Source organism: Streptopelia decaocto (assembly GCF_964273445.1).
Source record: "Streptopelia decaocto genome assembly, chromosome: 6".
Classification (NCBI taxonomy): domain Eukaryota; kingdom Metazoa; phylum Chordata; class Aves; order Columbiformes; family Columbidae; genus Streptopelia; species Streptopelia decaocto.
Genome location: NC_138660.1, coordinates 45613577 through 45632265, shown reverse-complemented (window position 1 = coordinate 45632265; position 18689 = coordinate 45613577). Strand labels below are relative to the sequence as shown.

The 18689-nt window shown below is 44.8% G+C and overlaps 1 protein-coding gene across 5 annotated transcripts in view; it reads right to left on the bottom strand.

The window, feature by feature from the left end:
• Positions 1-13677: 13677 nt before the first annotated feature.
• The window catches only part of CHN1 (chimerin 1), a 101062-nt gene continuing 96050 nt past the window's right edge, over positions 13678-18689 (bottom strand). For all 5 annotated transcript variants that reach the window (XM_082057081.1, XM_082057085.1, XM_082057082.1 and 2 more), the window contains 3 exons: positions 18073-18210; positions 16943-17048; positions 13678-14610 (listed from right to left, as the gene is read on the bottom strand). In XM_082057081.1, the coding sequence (XP_081913207.1) occupies positions 14439-14610; positions 16943-17048; positions 18073-18210 (416 nt within the window). In that variant the 3' untranslated portion in view covers positions 13678-14438. The remainder of the gene's footprint in view (positions 14611-16942; positions 17049-18072; positions 18211-18689) is intronic.

Here is an 18689-nt window from a genome sequence, read left to right as displayed (position 1 = left end):
TTCATGGTACCTTGAGTGCTCTGTGCCGTTCTGCTTCTCTGGTTTCAAGAGGAGGCTTGGAAAAGGCCCAGGAGAAAGTGACAAAGACATCCACAGTACAGGCTGGCTCCATACCTGGAACAGATAGATAGCATAAACATTAAGTCTGGAAGAGAAGCTAGAAAGAGAAAGGGCTTTGGTAGGGTCCTTAAAACCCCAAATGGTCTGGAGAAGTCAGATTTGGATTCACTTGCTGTCCCAGTGCAAAAAAGCAGAGGGCATTGAGGGAAACAGAGTTGGCAGGCTTTACCAAGACACTCCTTCACATAGTGCGTCTGTGGTGGAACTTGGTGCCACAGGAGTTTCTGGTTGCCAGAAGTTTGTGTGTGTTTGTGTGTTTTCAGAAAATATCATATTCAATTCAATCATATTCAATATTCATTTTGTACTATTAAACAAAAAAAACCAACAAACAAACAAACCAGTAGTCTGTCACAGAAGCCCCAGAGTCACAAGTCACAGGAGGCTGGGGTAGCCTCCTGGGGAAATATTGCTGAAAACTTGCCCTGTTCTTGCACTTTTCCCCAGGCACTGCTGTTTGGAGACAGGACATTGCACTGAGTGACCTGCCACAACCATTCCTACACACTGCTCCAAATCTCCTTTTCCAAAAAACATTCCCCACAAAAAGTTTTTTCAGATTTGCCTCCGGGTGACACCACACATACTTTCTTCTTCTTATGGATATCCTTTGTGCTGTCTGCCAGCTGGTTTGCTGTTTCATGCTGGATGCCTTTATCATTATTATTATTTTTAATCAGCTCCCCTCACCCACTGTCCTCCACTTACACAGCATTCAGCCTCTGCATTTATGTTTATCCTCCAGTAGAAACTCTCCCTCTACATAGCTCTGGCCTTGTCCCTGCCAGCAGCTCCCATTGTTGCAGCTATCTCATTTCAGACGAGCGCCTGGCTGCTTCCAGCCTTTATCCTGGGCCAGGCAGCTGCTGTGCCCAGCACAGATAGAGTTGCAGGAGACATCGCGGGAATGCTGACCATGCCCTGCGCAGCCTCCCGGGGTCTCTCAAAGCATTCCTGCCCACCCAAGGCAGGCCTGGCAGGTTCACTCTGAAGCGGATGGAGGAAAGTGTTACACACTCTTTAGTAACATAAATTTCTGTTCCAGCCCCTATTCGCACCCACCCCCTGGTCCCCCTCCCCGCCCCCCCAAAAAAAAAAAAAAAGAAAAGAAAAAGAAAAGGTCTAGCTGCTTGGAATCAGCAGGATGCAGGATCTGTAGGAGCCCTGCAAAGTCTGTTACTTTCATGTGGGTTATCATTATTAGGTGAGAGTATGAGAGCAACCCCCTGAGCTGAGAACCATTCCACCTCACTGCCTGGGTTCTCACTGGGAGAGGCAGGAGTAGGTATTTGGAGAAAGCCTTTGGGACTGACAGCCTGGCTGTAATGGATGCTCACTGCCAGGGACACAAGACTATTTCCCTCTCAAAAAAACCAAGGTAACCTGAGCTCCTGTGGTTAAATATGGACAGAGAAGTGAATGCTGCTTGTTGTTAACGGGGAATGTGACCAGTCATGACCGAGGTGAAGAAGCAAGACGAGAAGATGAGCTATACTGAGTGCCCGAATTTGAAAAACTCTTGCCATGCTTATCTTACCTCCAAGATTTCTGGCTTGGTTTGTGAGCCCCCACCCCAGCAAACCTCAGAAAAACCCACTTCCCACCATGCTAATGGTCAACCAGGTCTCATTCATATAAATTGGAAAGAAGCAAAACTCACTGCCATCTGGATTTGGGGCATCACTCCTTTCATTCATGCACCAGGAACAAGTGCATCAGGGGCTTCTGCCCACTCTGGCCTGAAGGAAGTGAGCTGTGAACAACTACTACTGCAGATCAGTCTTTTTGGCAGGGTGATATCATACAGCCACAATGCAAGGGAGCAGAATACCTAATGTTTTTGAGTGAGGAATACAAGATTTTTACTGAAATCTTTGTCACACAATCGCATGCAGAAATGCAATCCCTACCTAGGAAGAACAGATGCAGGAGGCTCCAAGGGCTGCAGGACCTGCATGGGGGAAGCAGAAGTGAAACTAATAAAAAGAACAAAGAAAAGGTGCATATTACATCTGGGAAATTACAGGCACAAAAGCTGAAAAATAATAGCAGTGTTGATTTGCAGGTGTTTTTTTAGCTTCCAAATGCATTATATGCACACTTTAATGCATTTTGGTATCGGAAAAACAGCATTGCTGGTGACAGTAGGTTATGGTAGCACTGAATAAGAGAAAGCAGATGGTTGGAGAAGTAATTTGCGAACTTGCCATGTGTTCGTTCCCACATTGCGCCTGGTTACAGACAGCCGGGCCCACGTTTCCCGCTGGAAGCGGCCTCAGCAGAGCCGGGCGGCTCAGCGCCGCTGCCGCCAGATGGCAACAGACGCACGGAAAAGATGCAGTGGGCACACGATGGGCCTCTGCGAGGGAAGATCCCGAACAATCCCTTGCAAGAGCAAAACAGAGGGAGTTAATATTTTCAAGAAGAAACGCGTTCAAGGAATTAATGACAGCCTTAGATGCTAATGGACCGGACATCCCCTGTTTATTCCAGTGCCCATAAGAACGTGCAAAGCATTCATATAAACATCACTGTGTGTTGACAGACAGGATTTAAACCCACAAATCAAGAAATCAAAAGTTGCATTTTTCCATACAGAGACACACCTCAGCCATCCTGCAAATACATTTTAAGCCCATGGATATTTGCAGAAAATTCATTTTCAGCATATCTTTTTTTTTTCTATTACACAGGCCAAAGGAATTAAAAACACAAAAAACTCACTTAAAAGTGATCTTAACCTCTGCAGTGACCAAGTGTACATACTATAGCATAGACATGTTGTGCATTTATCAAATCAGAGGGATACTTCTGAAAAAAAAAAAGGGTTCTAGTCTGGAAAGAAAGAGAGGAGCAAGAAAAAGGTCCACAGTCAAGTAGAGAAACCATGATCACTAAATACATAGAACAGCAGCACAATTGTTCACCTGTTGCAGGTGAGAAGCAGCACTGCTCCACTTTAAAAGGGTCATGCTGCTCAAAGATGACACTGGCCACAGGCACTTCTCTACCCAGCCTGAGCCAGGTAGGTAAGCAGTGAGAACAGAGAACAGCGATAGCTGCAAATACTATCGGCTGAGACGAGAGGCACAAGCTGACCAGCCACAATGTGTCAGAGGAATTGGTAAGAAGGTTGCAGCTTCATGTTGCCTTTCTGTTATGGAAACACCAAGAAACCAGTCCTGGAACTGAATAAAGTTTCTGAATAAAGTAGTAGTAAATTCACCTGCAGCTATCAGCCCTGACAAGGTTGCTTTTAGGTCTCCTATTTTAGGACTGGGACTTATCTCAGGGACATAGGTGAGTCATGCTGGAGAGCCAAACAAGACAACAAAAGAGGGCAAGTCCATCAGATGCGAAGTTTACTCTGCCCTGTTCCTACAGGCCACTCTGTCAGCACAACATGAGCTGTGCTCAAGTGACCAGGACAGCAAAGGGACAGCTTTGCTGGACCATCCCGTCATGAAGACTTTCCTGCACAGCAGGACTCAGATACTCTGCTGGTCAGAAGAATCTCTTTCATACTTGGATGCAGCTAGGCAACACTTCTAGTAACTTTTTTCATAAACTCTGCCTTTTCCCAGTAGCACAAGTCACCTGATAGCAAAGCCAGACAGAGAGAGAGTGCCCCGTCTCTGACTGGTGTTGAAGTTGGGATCCAGGTGGGCACAGCCAGCTCTGCCACATACCGACAGCACAGACATCTAAGGCAACGTTTAAGCAGGTGTTGGGCACCTGAGTGCCATCCTGGAAGTCATCTGCCTCCGGAGACGGTATTGTATCGCCATGTTACGTTTTGGATACAAATTCTGATGCCGATTTGCTTTTGTAAATATATAGTTGCATTACTTCAGATGCAGAAAGTAGAGCTTGGCATTGCCTGACTTCTGGAAATGCATGCGTATCATACTGCTATGCCATTTATCATGGAATCATTGGATAGGTTAGGTTGGAAAAGCCCCTTAAGATCGAGTCCAACTGTAAATTACTTTAACATAATCAAGTCCAACTAATTTCATACACTGGCTTTCATGAGTGGGACCACAGACAGCATTTAGCCTGAAGTATATCTCTGGATCTCACATTTACATGTTTAAATACACATATCTGTTTTAAAACGCAGATTGACTCTCCATTGGAGGAACTGCAGTGCAGACTGTTCCATTTTAGCTTTACATGAAGGCAAGCTGCTTGTTCAGCTCCTGTGAGGTCTGACACATTTTGGCCAGTACTCTGTAATTCAATTTTTGTGAAGACATTGTGGGGGAAGCTCCACTACACAACCAGTGGAAAGAAGAAATGGCAATGTGGGAAATAAGTTTCAATGCTTAAAAGCTGCTGCGCTGGTTAGCTGCTTCTCTTACCCTGTTCACAAGGGGGGAAAAAAAATAAAAATCACATTTTAGCTCTTAACTGACACAGGTTCTTCTCTGATTGTTGGCCCATAAGGATATAGTTGACAACAACACTTTTGCAATGTCATCACTCCCAAATACAAAAGCAATTAACTCCTGGAACATGGAGCACCCCACAGCACGTTCCCCACATAGCCCCAGCTACGGGATGAGAGCACAAACATCCATCTGGAGGTCATCTGCTTCCCATAGAGCATTCACATCACCATGAGAGGCAGACATGCCAAACCATCCCACACCACACCTACAATAAGTGCAACTAGGATAAACTTTTGTGACCCTGAGAATGCCTCTGTAACCGTGCATGAGTCCTGGGATACCTAGCTTTGTGGTGCAGATTCTCTCATGGCTGGTATTAGTTGGATAAACACGTGGAAGAAAGTTTCTTTTATTTTAAATTCTGCAGCTAGGCTGAGTGGCAGAGCACCCTCTCCCTTTGCACAAAGTGCTTCCTCTCCCTAATCCCAGAGAACACTAAATGGAGATCTCTGCAAAGCATCCCTCTCACCTAGAGCTGCAGCGGTTGCCTTTAAAAAGTCAACATTTACCTCACTGTGCTATCTGAGCCACAGCAGCATTTTAGAGCAGGAAACACCATCATCTACCATGCTGTCTATTAGTTTCCAGGGACGGATTTCTGCTCCTGAACATGAATTGGTTGATGTGTCCTTTACCCAAGACTGACCTCATGCCAAAATACACACTTTCATTGCTCATGTTGGGATCTTTGCCAGTACATGCACAGCATTTTGTTGGTAATTAATGGAAAAAACCGACTTGTGTGGTTCCTGGTGTGTAGCTCTCACTTGTCACATGAAGTTTATTTTGCTTCCTTGGCAGGCTGCAAGAACTTTGCCATGTTCCTCTTGTGTTGGACAAGAGGGCTTGTGTTTATAGCTGATAAAGAGAAAAACAAAAACATAACCTCAACTCAAGAAACACCCTCAAATTGATAACTAAAGTATTAAACCCCCTGCTTTTAGAGTGTATTTTGCAGTGCATGGTGGCTCCGGGTTCCCACAGGAGGGGTGGGGGCTCGCAGCACCCAGGCCAATTGGTCAGGGGCTGAAGGACTGGCAGCAGTCAGGAGGTGGTTCCCACTCCTCTGACAGCCCACACTAACTTTGTACATGGGAACGCATGCAAAGCTGAATTCCAGATCTCCCTGCTCGCTCATATTTGGGATTTGATAGGAATCAAACCACCGCATTCAAAACAGTTGGGGGAATATCACAGCGAGGGGAGCAATGTGAGCCTCACCAGGCCGTGCAGGAGCAAAAGCAGGACAAGTAACAGCCACCTGAGAGAAACTGGCATTGAGACAGAGTTCCAGCTTAACAATTCTTAACAATGTCTAGTTTTCAGATCAGCCTAATTGTGAAATTAATCCTCCTAGCAGATGAAGGCCACATCATCACTGACTTGTCACACAGCCCTTGACTTTGTGCTCTGTTTTCAGGCAAGCAGCCTGCATTCACATGTATTATAGCAGCTTACAGCGCAGCATGGCAAGTGGCCTCGTGGTGCCAGCAGCCTTGCATGTCCAGGTGACATTCTCTACAGCCTCCAGCCAGTCCAGTCTGCCTTCACTAAAAACGCAGAGAAAGTTCCTCATGACCATTTTACTTGGTCAATTTTCCTGACTACTTTAGGTAATTAATTGAAAACTTTGCTGTTTCTTTCCTTTTTCCTCTATCTGTGCCCTCTGCACTTGGAGGTCCCTAGTGATGTACTGGGATGGGTACTGGGAGGGATGCTACAGTGACAGCTGGATCTCCACAAAGGTTATGACAAGCAGCAAGAACCTCATTTCTCTAACTGCTTCTGGTGTACTGACGTGCCAGCAAAATGATGAAAAAATTAAAAAAACAAACTAACATCTCACTGTTGGTACACAGATCATTGGTGCCATCCAGCAGAAATAGGCCCACAAGCTGCGAGCAGGCGCAGGTTAGGACAACCCACCAACACCAAGCTGGCCTCTGTCTCACCACACAGGGACACAGGCATGGACAGTGCTGGTGCCCCCACAGCACCGCTCATCCCAACCCACTGCACTGGCAGCCATGTGGGAAGCTCTCAGCCTGCACTGTGAGGTGAGGCAAAGCATTCTGTTGGCTGCCTACTCCTTCCAAAGCATATCTGCCTCTTCATTTGTGATACTGGAAGGAGTCTTTGACTGGAGCCCAAGGGAGCTGTAGGAGGAGGGGTTGGCTTGTCCAAAGCTCACTGTTGAAGTTACTCATAACAGAAGGAGACTTGGCTGTAGGTAGATCGGTTTTCCATTCTTAATTAACACTATTAGCAAACTGACATGATGGCTTGGGAGTGAGGCTAAACCCAATACCAGAGCTGCAGATGGAAAAGGGAACATTAATGTGATTTTTCCTCCCACCAGCACAAGAGAAGGAGAATGTCAGATCTCTCCTAATGCTGGGAGAGATTTCCAGCCCAAGGACAGGCACAGATGACAGAAAAAGTCAGCCCACATTTTCCGTGGCTACTCCACCTCCTCTTTAACCTTCTCCACCACCAACATCCTCACCAGGCAATGCCAAGTCGCTTCTGTGCTGTAAGTGAGCTTCAGACTGACCCTTGATTACGTTACGGAGAGAGAACTTCACAGAAAGCTGTGTGTGGACCACAACTCTTCCTCCAGTGAGGGGTATGAAGGAGCTGTAGGGACTCAGCATTGCACCATATTTGAAAATAAATGATTAATGAGGGAAGCATCTGGATTTTTATGGTGGTTGAACACCAGCACATGGTGGATTTTTATCAGGTTGAACACCAATGTATCCACTGTATTGTAAAACATTGGGAAACTATGTCTTTTCTCTGAACAGCAAGATTATGCGTGGGCTGGGGAAGTACTTGCAGGAGAAGTTCACAGTTTTCTGTGAAGTTTGCAGATGTCATTGCAACTCATCTAGGGAACAGCTTGCAACAGATGCTAAACTCCTCCATTTGTGATTATTGTCATGTGCCTGCTTTTAATAAAAGGTGTTCAGATGGGCTTTGAACCTTTTTTTTGTGAGGCATCTTGTACTGCACCATGTTGGCATTGTCTAATCCATCTTGCAGCAATCTCAGTGTGTTAGCTAAAATGTAGTAACTGAATTCCAGTAATTTACTGGAAGATGTAATGTGAGAGTTATTGCTTGGTACAAACAACATAAGTCCAGCATCATGACACTGGAGATCATGAAAGGGGATAAAAAGACAAAAAGCAATCAAAGGAATCTCTCCCCTCTCCTTTTTGAGACCAGAGTAGGTGCTGGGGATGAGCAGTGAACAACAGCACAATGCTGTGCTATATTCTTCTGGGTTTAGTGAGCAATCCTTCAAATAAGCACTAGAATACACAGCCACATGAATACTGGTCTACAAAATGAGTCATTTTAATAGTTTGGACACCCTATTTTCCTTACTGTCACAGTATAATAATAAGGCATGGGGAAAAAAAGAGGCAAAGAGAAAAAGCTTAGTATTCAAACTCTAGGCTTTATAGCAGGAAACAGAAATTACAGGCAACATAGTGTTTGAAAATGAGTGTTGGCTGGCTGCCAAATGTTTTTCAAAACAATGCCTAATTGCCTCAGGAAATACATTAATCAAAGGCTCCCAGAGGCCTAAGAACCATTTGCTCCAATCTACTGAGGCAGACTAGCGACAGAGACCTGAGTAATACAAGAAGCTACTCATGTCCTTGAGACAAAATACTGACATGAGAAATAGGAAAGGATATCTAACAAAAAGATCTTGAACAAATTTCTTGAGCAGCTTATTGACACCACTCTTGGGAGAGATCAAATAAGAAAAAAATGGTACTCTGATCATGAAAGCAGCAATGGAAATTAGAGAAGTTCAAGAGTTGTGCTGTCCAAATTGATCCACAAAAGGTGGCAACAAGAGGAATATCTCTGCACTATGGCCCAGATTGTGTATACAGAAAATCAGATCAGCACAAAGAAGTGATCAGTCAATGCAAGGGCTCTGGAGAACAGTATAACCTGAAACGCCCATGACCAGAGGCAGAGGAAGAGTGTGCTGAGGAACCAAAGAGGAGCTGGATCACTTGATGCACACGTAAGGCTTCCTCAGCACATCAGCCGAGGGTCCTTGGACCCTGCTGGAGGCAGAGCTCTCGGCGCTGACCAGCCTGGTGCTGCAGAGGGGGGACTCTGGGGTGCAACGACAAGCCCTGCACCCACCTCCTCATGCCCTGTGCTCAGGCACGTGTCCTCTGCCCTCTGCTTGCACCCCTGCTGGCACGTAAATGAAGCAGATGGCACTCGTGCCTTACACATGGTTTACTCAGCAATCACTTCAGTCCACAGCGCATTTCCTAACCCTCCTGCATTACACAGGCTTTCTGGGGCTGATGTGCAGTCACTAAGCAGTAATTTTGCATGACTGAAAAAGAAATCCATGATTGCTAGGTTCACTAAATGTTTCTTTTCCCTTATTGCAATATAATTATAGCTATAATAAAAACATTGCAGAACATTCATCAGCATACAAAAATTAGGTCAGGAACAGAGTGAGTATATCATATCTGCCTTTTAGAAGCCTTTACTTCTTCCTTTGCCATTGAGGGGGGAAGAGCAGAAGAAGTTTGGTATTGCATAAAATCATAAATAACAGGTTTTTCCATCCTGTCAGCTAATCTGGCAGAAAGAGCAGTTCACATACTTGTTTCAAAAGGCAGCTTGCTTCCCTCACCACAGGACTCTAAAACCTCATCATGGGCTCCCCGCATCCAGCCTCAGCCAGCAGTGTGCTTCCATCCATCCCACAGCCGCTGGGAGCTGGAGGCAGCCTGGCCCTGTGCAGGGAAGGAGCCCTGCACCATGGTCACACACGTGGGGACACACGTGCTGCTCTCTGAGGGGTGCACGTGTCCCACACCCCGCATGCAGCGGGTCCAACATGCCGCATCGGTGCTGGGCTCCATGGACGGCTGTGGGTCTGCCAGGAAGGAACCCCAGACCAAGGATGTCTTTGCCACTGAGGTACACGGGCCTGGCCCAGCTGATAGGAGGTCAAGTAACCCTGTGCTCAACCACTGGGCTGATTCACTGCTGGGACATTTTCCCAAAATTGCTGCAAGAAGTTTTCTCTTTTTCTTTTTTCATCCTAAAGCTCCTAATTATGCCCCCAAGCACTGTCCTAAATATTTTTTCCCCAATAGTTCTGACATTTAACTTTTACTAGGCATACATTTTTAACAGTTATTTACTACCTTCATAATTTTTTATGATTTTACTTTCCTTTATCATTGTTGAATACTTGCTTTCCCTCATACTCTGTGCAAGTTTCTTGACTGCTACCAATCCATACTTCTTGCCAGCGCCCCTTATTTCTTCCTTAGAAGTTTGACGAAGTTGCTTTCTCAGTTTAATCACTTCTTTCCTGTCTTTTTGACTGTGGCCAACTGCCTTTTAATAGCTGTTGCCAGTGAGGTGGCTCCAGTGTCTGCCCAGCCCCATCTTGTGCTGTAGACACATACCCCATGGCTCTGGAGACAGTAGGGTCAACTGCTGAACTAGAGATCACAGGCATTCATCATGGAAATCAATTCCTCTGGAGAACAAATCAGCTTAGTGATAACCCTTACTTCTCATAGACCTAGGTTATTTATTGTGTTATCATTTAACTAATACAAATGCAAAAAATAGTGGCTTTCTGCATTTAATTAAAATTTTGATTAAATGAAACTTAAACAATGTAATTGCTTATATGCCTATGCAAAGTACCTTCCTGGTTAGCAAAAAGAAGTATCAAATTCACTGCAAAGACAATTTATTTCTGTACTACCTGCTTTAATGGTTACCGCTCAAGAAGACCAGAGTTCCATTTGGATAGTAACAAAAACAAGATTAAAATGGAGATTTTGCCTACACACTTAATGAAAAATCACAATTAAAGGAAAAAAAAGCAGTAATTGGATACAGGTTCCAGTGATTCAAAGTCAAGCAAGTATTTCATTGGCCATTTGGGTCCTCCATCCCACATTCCTGTCCCTAACACAACAGACGACCTGTGCATTTGTCTCTGAGACGTGCACTGCCAGCCTTAATTATTTGGATACTGAGATTATTTGATGATAAACACATTCTGAAGTTTCATCATTGCTTGGCATGCAGTTTCCTTCATATATCATCAGACTTTGAGACTCAGGGAAAATACAGTGTGCTTGTTATGGCAGAGGCTCCCTGCCTGACCTCTAGGGTCCTGTGCCTACTGGCTGTGGTAAACCTCATCAGGGAGCCCTCAGGGAAGGGGTGTCTGGGCATTAAGGAGAAGTTATGTTTCTTGAGCTGGGCTTTTGGGGGAGGTTGTTTTGGGGTGCTTTTGTTTTATTTGCTCCCCCCCCCCTTTTTTTTTCCTTTAGTTAATCAGCAAACTGACTGCTCTTCTCCCAGCAGGGGGTCCCCATTCAGGTTTTCTCCTTTCCTGCAGGACTTGCAGTGATCATAATCACTTGTTAAACTTTGCTGGAAAAACAGCATCTCCAGCAGGAGACCGGTATTTGGTAGTAGCTCACAAACCTTGTTTGCCCTGTGTGCGTTGGAGAGATTGACTATCACAGAATCACAGAATGTTAGGGATTGGAAGGGACCTCAAAAGATATCTAGTCCAATCCCCCTGCCAGAGCAGGAACACCTAGATGACATTACACAGGAAGGCATCCAGGCGGGTTTTGAATGTCTCCAGAGGAGAAGTGTCCCCAGAGTGAATCTCGGCTTGCTATTTTTGGGTGGTTTTGACTCTGATCCAGCTTTGTACCTCTCAGCAGCCTTGGTGCTTCTAAAGGCAGCTGAAAGCACCTTGAGAGCAAGGGGAACAGCCGCTACTGTCAGCAGCACTCATCTGCTGCTGCACCGAGACAGAGGAGCTGGATGTTCCACACAAGAAGAAAACAGTGATTATCCTAATTACTCCCATTTACTACATTCTTCCTGCCATACGCTTTAGAAGTGGCATTTCAACTACCTGGTTTGGGTTTGCTTGCACAGCAATGGGGAACAACAGATGCCTTTTGCTCAGGTAAGCCAAGTGTTCCTCTGGCTCACCAGGCTGCCGAAGGACATGGGGTGCCACCACCGCAGCCATTCTCTGGCCATACCCCACATCAGCTACAAAGTGCTGCTGCCAGGTGCTTTGAGAAAAGGCTGCATTTGCCACGGACAGCTGCAGCAGCATTAGGTGTCAGGGACAAGCACGTAACAAGTAATGCAAACACAGCAGTGCAACAAGTGGGTGAAACGTATGCATGGAAAAACTTGCCAGCATGATTTAATACAAAAACATCCCACCTCCTCATCACAGACCTGATAACGTTGGAGTACAACCACGTGAGAGAGCCGTGCAAGGGCACTGCAGAGAGAGGGCCAGAGCCAGAGAACCTCTGCACACTACTCTGTGAGGGAAAGCAGGAGTGATGGACAGTCTGAGGACTGGCATACTCAGGGTCATTAGGCAACACAGGAGTGAGGAAATGCACCAGCTGCTGTCAAGGCAGCAAGGGGAAACGCAGAGTGTTTAGGAGTTGGCTCGGAACAAGGTAGCAGTGAACATGTGTGGCTGCTGGAGAGCACAAGGCAGATGTGACTGGGGAGAACATGGGCGGTTGCTCTTGGGCTGAGGGAGGCTGTGGTCAGTTCGTTGGGATAAATAAAGCAATAATGTGCATTAATACAGGAATTATAGCAGCAAGTCGCTTTTAGTACTACAGAAGATTTGGAAAAAAAAAAAAAAGAAAGAAGAAAAAAAGATTATATTTTAGACTCTTTCAAAATCTCCCATCCTCCAGCCCCCTCACTGCCCCCTGAGCATAGAACAGCACTCCCCATGTGCTTACCAGCATGAACCCCCATCTTCAGCCTTTCCCTCCTGGGAGCCTTCATTCCCATTTGCAGGGGAGCTCAAGGAGAGCTGCCTGCTCCCCCCTCCTGCCTTGGGTCAGCAAGGAAAGAACAGGCTACAGGGAGGCATCTTGTTGCTCACAGAAGGGAGCACAGCTGGCAACAATTGCTGGGGAGTTTTCCTCCTCTGGATGGTGTTGGCTGCCTGAGAGGAGCGAAAAGGGTGGAACCTCCAAGCTGCCTAAGCAGCTTCACCTGCTTGCTCTCCTTTGGGGCTGGTGTTAGGTCAGGTGCCCAACCAAAGCATCTCATCATGTCTGTCTTCTCTGCAGGCCTCACTCTCACTCACTCTGCTCTCCTTGATAATGAAACATTTTCACTGTTCATCAAAATAATTAGTCTCTAAAGCTTTGAACTGAACCAGTGTGCTATTTGCAACTGATCTTCTCTGATGTTGGTATTTTCCTGTGCACAAGGCAATGAAGGAGGAGAGCCAGGTGGGTGACATGGAGACACCGTCTGGTCACCAACACTGCTGGTGCGTGGTCTGCCGCTCCCGGCTGCAGCAGTGCTGCCAGGAACCCCGACGGGAGAGGGAGCATTTAGAGTGGGGATGATTAGAGCACAGAGAATTCCAGTAATGCTAAACCATGCTCACTGGGGATACTATTTTTTGGTCAGAAATTGAAACCGAGAAATTGCCATTTGTAAGGACTGCAAACCAGCTTGATGTGAAACTGGCCGTGCACTCGCCCTGGTACGATTTGGTCATTTTCCCTTTGCACAGTGTCCCGGCTGAACGCCTGCAGGGCCGGCCAAAGCGCTTGCACCAGAGCTGAGCGCTTTAAGTGCAAAGCAAGTGTTCTGTAATATATTTGCATTTGAAATTCAGTGGTGTATCCATCTCACCTGGGCAGCTACAACTCTTCAGGGGTAAACTGCAATTCCAACTATAACTCTCTCTCTCTCTCTATATATATATATATATAACACAAAGTAGTAGATGGCTTGACAATACTTTTTTAGTTTAAGGGTTCTGAAGCATTCTTCAGAGGCATCTTGGACAATGAAGAAATTTTCAAGTTCAAGAGGGATTTGTGGGAACCTTAGTGAAGTGTCAGGTTCCGAAGCCTTTAGGCCAGAACGGGCTTGTCAAAACTGGTAAAACTCTAACTCACTGAATTCAGAGGGTGCCCAGGGTTGAAGTGCAAATGGAAACAATGAAACAAACAGTATTTTTAAAACACGTTTGTTAAGTAAAACTAAATAGCTTAGAGTTTTAAAAGCAAAATTTAATAAATTAATATATGCATGCCAGATAAAAATACAAAATTACAATTGAAATAGCAATAATAATAAAGGAACACTGCTCAGCATTGCAGATTTCACTGCAACCACCATAAACATAATGGAGAATTACTTAAAGTAACATTTAAAGTACACATTTTGTTTCTGTTAAAAACAAATTACTATATGATGAAAAAAAAATGAAAGAAACCCAAGAAGAAGAAATGAACCCCCAAAGTGGCAGAGAATGATATGAAATGTCAATAAACTGCCAGAGGCTCCATTTCACATAAGTTGTCCTTCTTTTTAGTATCAGAAACCAATTACATAGAACATAAAAGCAAATTCACAACAGGTTTACACGGAGAAACATGCTGAATTACAATCACAAACTATCCAGAACAAAGATGCTGCACCAGTTCAGTTGTTTTCTTCATGGAATGAGTCTCACCAGAACGGGGAGAACAGGGAGCAAATCATGCAATAACTTTAAGCTTTTTGTTTTTTACTTCCACATGATAAACACCCAGGATTACTAGTACTGGAAAGTATGTGTTAACCTTTTTCAACATCAGCTGAATGGCACTACAGAAATGACAAAGAGTTCCTTCATTTTTATCCTGAATACATCAAAAGCTCTAGCAAATATGCAATTGAGCGACAAGAGCCATTAAATTACTTCAAAATATTCCTTCATCCATAGAACACCATTGCTTCCTTTTTTATTACAAAACCCCCAGAATATTCAAAATAAAATGTCTTCATTTTTAATAAGCATCTCCACCACAAGTCTCTGATAACGGATGTCATTCAACGCAGCCATCGCATCCAGTTCTGGCGCTCTCATTAGAGTTGGTCCAAAAACGATGCCCAGATTCTCTGCACTCATGAGATTTTCCTTTTCATGGAGCGTTACTCTGTAAAAAAAGGACAGTGGTTTTCATGTTCATTCCATGCCAAACTATGACTGCGTATGCTTGGAAACCAAGAAAACTGGACACAAATGTTTGCCTTTCCCCAAAGGCCAGGAGAGGCTGCTGCTTCCAGCAGGACAGACCTGGAGGTGTGGGGTGACACGCTCAGAAGTCAGCGAGTGCAAATGCTGTGCAGGTTCACGGTCAGATGTCTCTGTCCTCCTACTGCATACACAGACCGTGTTTAACTGCAGGAGGGGTCGGCGCTCTGTGGGGAGGGAGGGGGCTGAGGGGTGAACTCAGACAAATCACAACAATTTTGCTTTTGCTCTGCACAGCAGCAGCGTTTCAAGGCCATTCCTATGGGGAGCAGATCATGCTTGTTATTACGTGAGCAGTTTTATGGTCACTAGAGATGTGCTACTGTGCCCACCCAGGTGGGATTCTGCCCAGGTTCCCCTGGTGCCATGGCTCCACATGGTCATGCTGCTCCTCTCTTGTGTGATACGACAGCAATGGGGGAGAAGCACATCACATCTGAGCTCCTTCCATTTAGGCAGTACAGGGTCTAAGCTGGATTACCTGGTTCCTCTTCAAGTGTGTGGTGTGTACCAAAAAAACCCAGGAACCATGACTTTGGGGTGGCTTTGAAAGCACCAGCGTCTCGCTGTAACGTTGTGTGCATGGCAGGCTGGACAGGTCATCAAACCTGTGCTCTGACAGCCTCACTTCCATCCCTCCCTCTCCTGGGGTCCCCAGCAGCTGCGGCCGGGGCCACAGACACAAACAGGCCTCAAAGCTTCTGCCTTGATTTATCCTGGTGAATTGCCTCGCTCAAGGAAACAAGTCTGTATTATGCAAATGTTTTAGGTTTAAAGAATCCATAAGGATTCTCAGAAACAACTAAGAATCCCAGGATAGCAACTTAAAAAGTGGCTAAATTATTCCTCTTTTCACCACTGTGGCATCTTGCTTTGCGTTAACAAATCCTTTGGTACACACGAAAAAAAAAAAAAAATCAAGATTTTTCTTCCTTTTTTCCCTTCTGCCTTAATTTTTGTTTTAAAACAAATCAGACCGATATTTCCAAGCTGCTGTGTCTTCAGTCTGTAATTACTTCAGATAAAGGAGCTGTGTCTGATTACCTGAATTCAGCAGCAAGACAACAGCCTGTCGAGCACCACAGCTCTTTTTAGCAAATATATTAAAACAAAGTTTAAAAATGAGTGAATTTTACCACCCTTCTACCTTATCATTCACCTATACCAGAAATACAATGTGCAAAAGCAACTTGCTAACTAGAGCAGCAACAGCTACTCTTGAATAGCGTAAGGAAAAATGAACTTCACACTTGACAGTGAGGTGGTTTTTTTATTCCCAAGTTTCTTCATCCCTGTGTCTGTTCTAAAACATCCATTAGAAATGTCACTGAAATAAATGGACAAATCAAGCAGAAACTCTGTAGCTGAATACTGCCCGAGGCACTCAGCAGACCCAACATATTCCTACTTGTAGAAGAACTATAAAAGGAAAAAAAAGCAGAAGCTTAAAATATTTTTATAAGGAAATGGAATGATTCTTACATATTGTCAATAAGCTCATGTTACTTGAGAAAGTAAAATGGACACCCTAACACATCACATTGATTTTTTCCGTGGTTTTCTGAAAGAAGCAGAACCTGTGCTGCTGTACCAGATATTCATCCGTCAGTCTCTCTTTAGCAATTTTTCAGCCTACTGACCAACTTCAATCATATCCCAGGGAAAAGAAGAAACAGAATTTATATTCCTACAGTTTTGAGAAGGCAGCAAGTGGAACAAGGGGCTCCACACTGATGAAGAATGGCTGGCAGACCTCACTAGATGTCTGGCTGGAGGGCCAATTAACACTGTGTCTAATTGGTGTGAGCTCAAGACTAGTGTGTGCTGTCTTTTTCAGGGTGTCAGGGATGACCAACATAGACAAGACTTAGCAGAAAAAGAGACCAGTCTGTAGCCATTTTTATTAACTCTTTGCCCAGGGAGCGACTTATTACCTCCCAGAGGTACTAAAGGCTTATGATAAATATTCACTGCAACCTTAGATATAATGCAACTTTGTTAGGCAGATGACTTTTGTGCTTCAAAACTGTGGGGTTTTTACTTATTTCCTTTAAGTACTTTGTGAGTGCTTTAAGTGGGACAAACCCCAGTGTTTGGCTATTTGCTTGTTGTGCAGACTATAGATATTCCCCGCCACAGTCCGTCTCCAGGATTTGGTGGGCCTTACCCAGACTTTTCTGGAGGTCTCTAGCCTGTGCTAAAAATGAGTTTGGCTTAGAGTTCTTTCCACCTACCTCTTCAGATGCGCCATGAGATACCGTAGCGTTTCACAGTGTGCAGGCGGCAGCAGCTTCAGCGCCTCATGGAGAATTTCCAGCTGTTCATCCGGATCAGTTGTTTCTGAAACACAGATGTTCAACTGTCACCACACGTACAGCCAGAATTCACGCACAGAAAGGCAGCGGCAGTGGCCTACAGAGCACACAGGGACCCACAGTTCTGCTGGGTTACTTATTTCCAGAACGCACCCAAATCTCATAGTGTGTTATTTGCCTGTCCAGAGACGTGCTCAGAGCACAGTCAGGATGTGATTGTTTTGGACAAAGAAAACTCCCCACAGCAAATCGCACTCTGACAGAAGATTCCCTGCAGCCTACTAAAAAAAAAATCCGATAATCCTTGCTGACTGGACTAGTTTTGCGCAAATCATCTACAGGTGCAACCCTGGGACAGCAGAAGGTACTGGGAACTTTGCCATCTGTGTCTTTGGCTGTGTCCATGCTACTTGGAAAGAACCTTCTCCAGCGGAGCGGTCAGCCCAGCATCTGGCCCTTGTTTTCCACCCACGGCTGCCTCACACATTTCCAGGTGTGGCTGCTGTGAGTGCCACATTGCAGAGATGCTTCAGGCATCCAGGATGCTCAGCAGAGAGAAACGTTCCAGCTGGGTCTGCTGCTGTGCTTGCAGACTCGCCGTCTGCAAGGCCGGCCTTGAAGGGAGCCTTAGAATGAGTGCTTATCAGCTTCTAAGAACACTCAAAATGGACAGCTCTAGAAAAAAATTACTTCTTACTTCTAAACATTTTCATAAATCACCTTCTTTCTGGCAAGACAAAACCAGCAGAATTTAGATGTCAGTGTCAAGTACTAGGGATTCACACAAGGCATACAAACTGATGTAATCCATAATGCCTGGTGAAAAGGAAGCATTCCTGGTGACAAAGGCAAGGAAAAATGTAACCATGATCACGTAGCACCACGCGGTCATGTCGTAATGTGCAGTGCACATTTACTCCTGCAATCCTTACTAAATAGGGCATGCAGGGTAAGAGCTGATGGGACAGCTATTAAATCAACAGGCAAGTAGTGCACAAAAAGGAGGAACGCTGAGAATGAAAACCAGGAGGAAGATGCCTTATACTTACTTGCAGACTCTATAAACTTTGGGTAGGCATCATACGTGATGAGTGGAATTGGCAAATCCCTGAAGTACAGTTTAAGTGCACCAGTGATAATATTGATATCTTCATACATATTCACAGAAATATCAGCTTTTTCCCCATCTGTTTGGAGAAGGCACTGACATTAAAGCCTTGGAAATGTAAACAGATGTAAAACAGCATTCAAAAGAAAAATTACTTGCTTAAGCAAACATTATTAAAAGGGACACAAGTACAGATTTCGGCTTTCATAACCAAACCAGAAAGTTACTGGGCTGTGAAATTCACCATTTCAGGGTGAAAACCTCAAGCATTTTATAAAGAAACCTATACTTTCTTCATTTCAAATGATTACAAAAAATGCAGGGTTTTTTGGGGGAAAAAACCTGCCTGCCCGATCTAGCAGTATCTATATTGTAGAAATGTGTGGAAGTTCAGCTATTTCTGAACACTTTGTGTTGCCAAACAACACATTTGTCAGCACTGAATGAGAAATCAGGGGAGTCTGGGAAAAAACGTAAAAGAAAGAAAACCAACTTAGTCCACAGCCTCCCCATTTTATAAGAAAAACATGTGTTCACCATTCAGCTACAGCACACTAC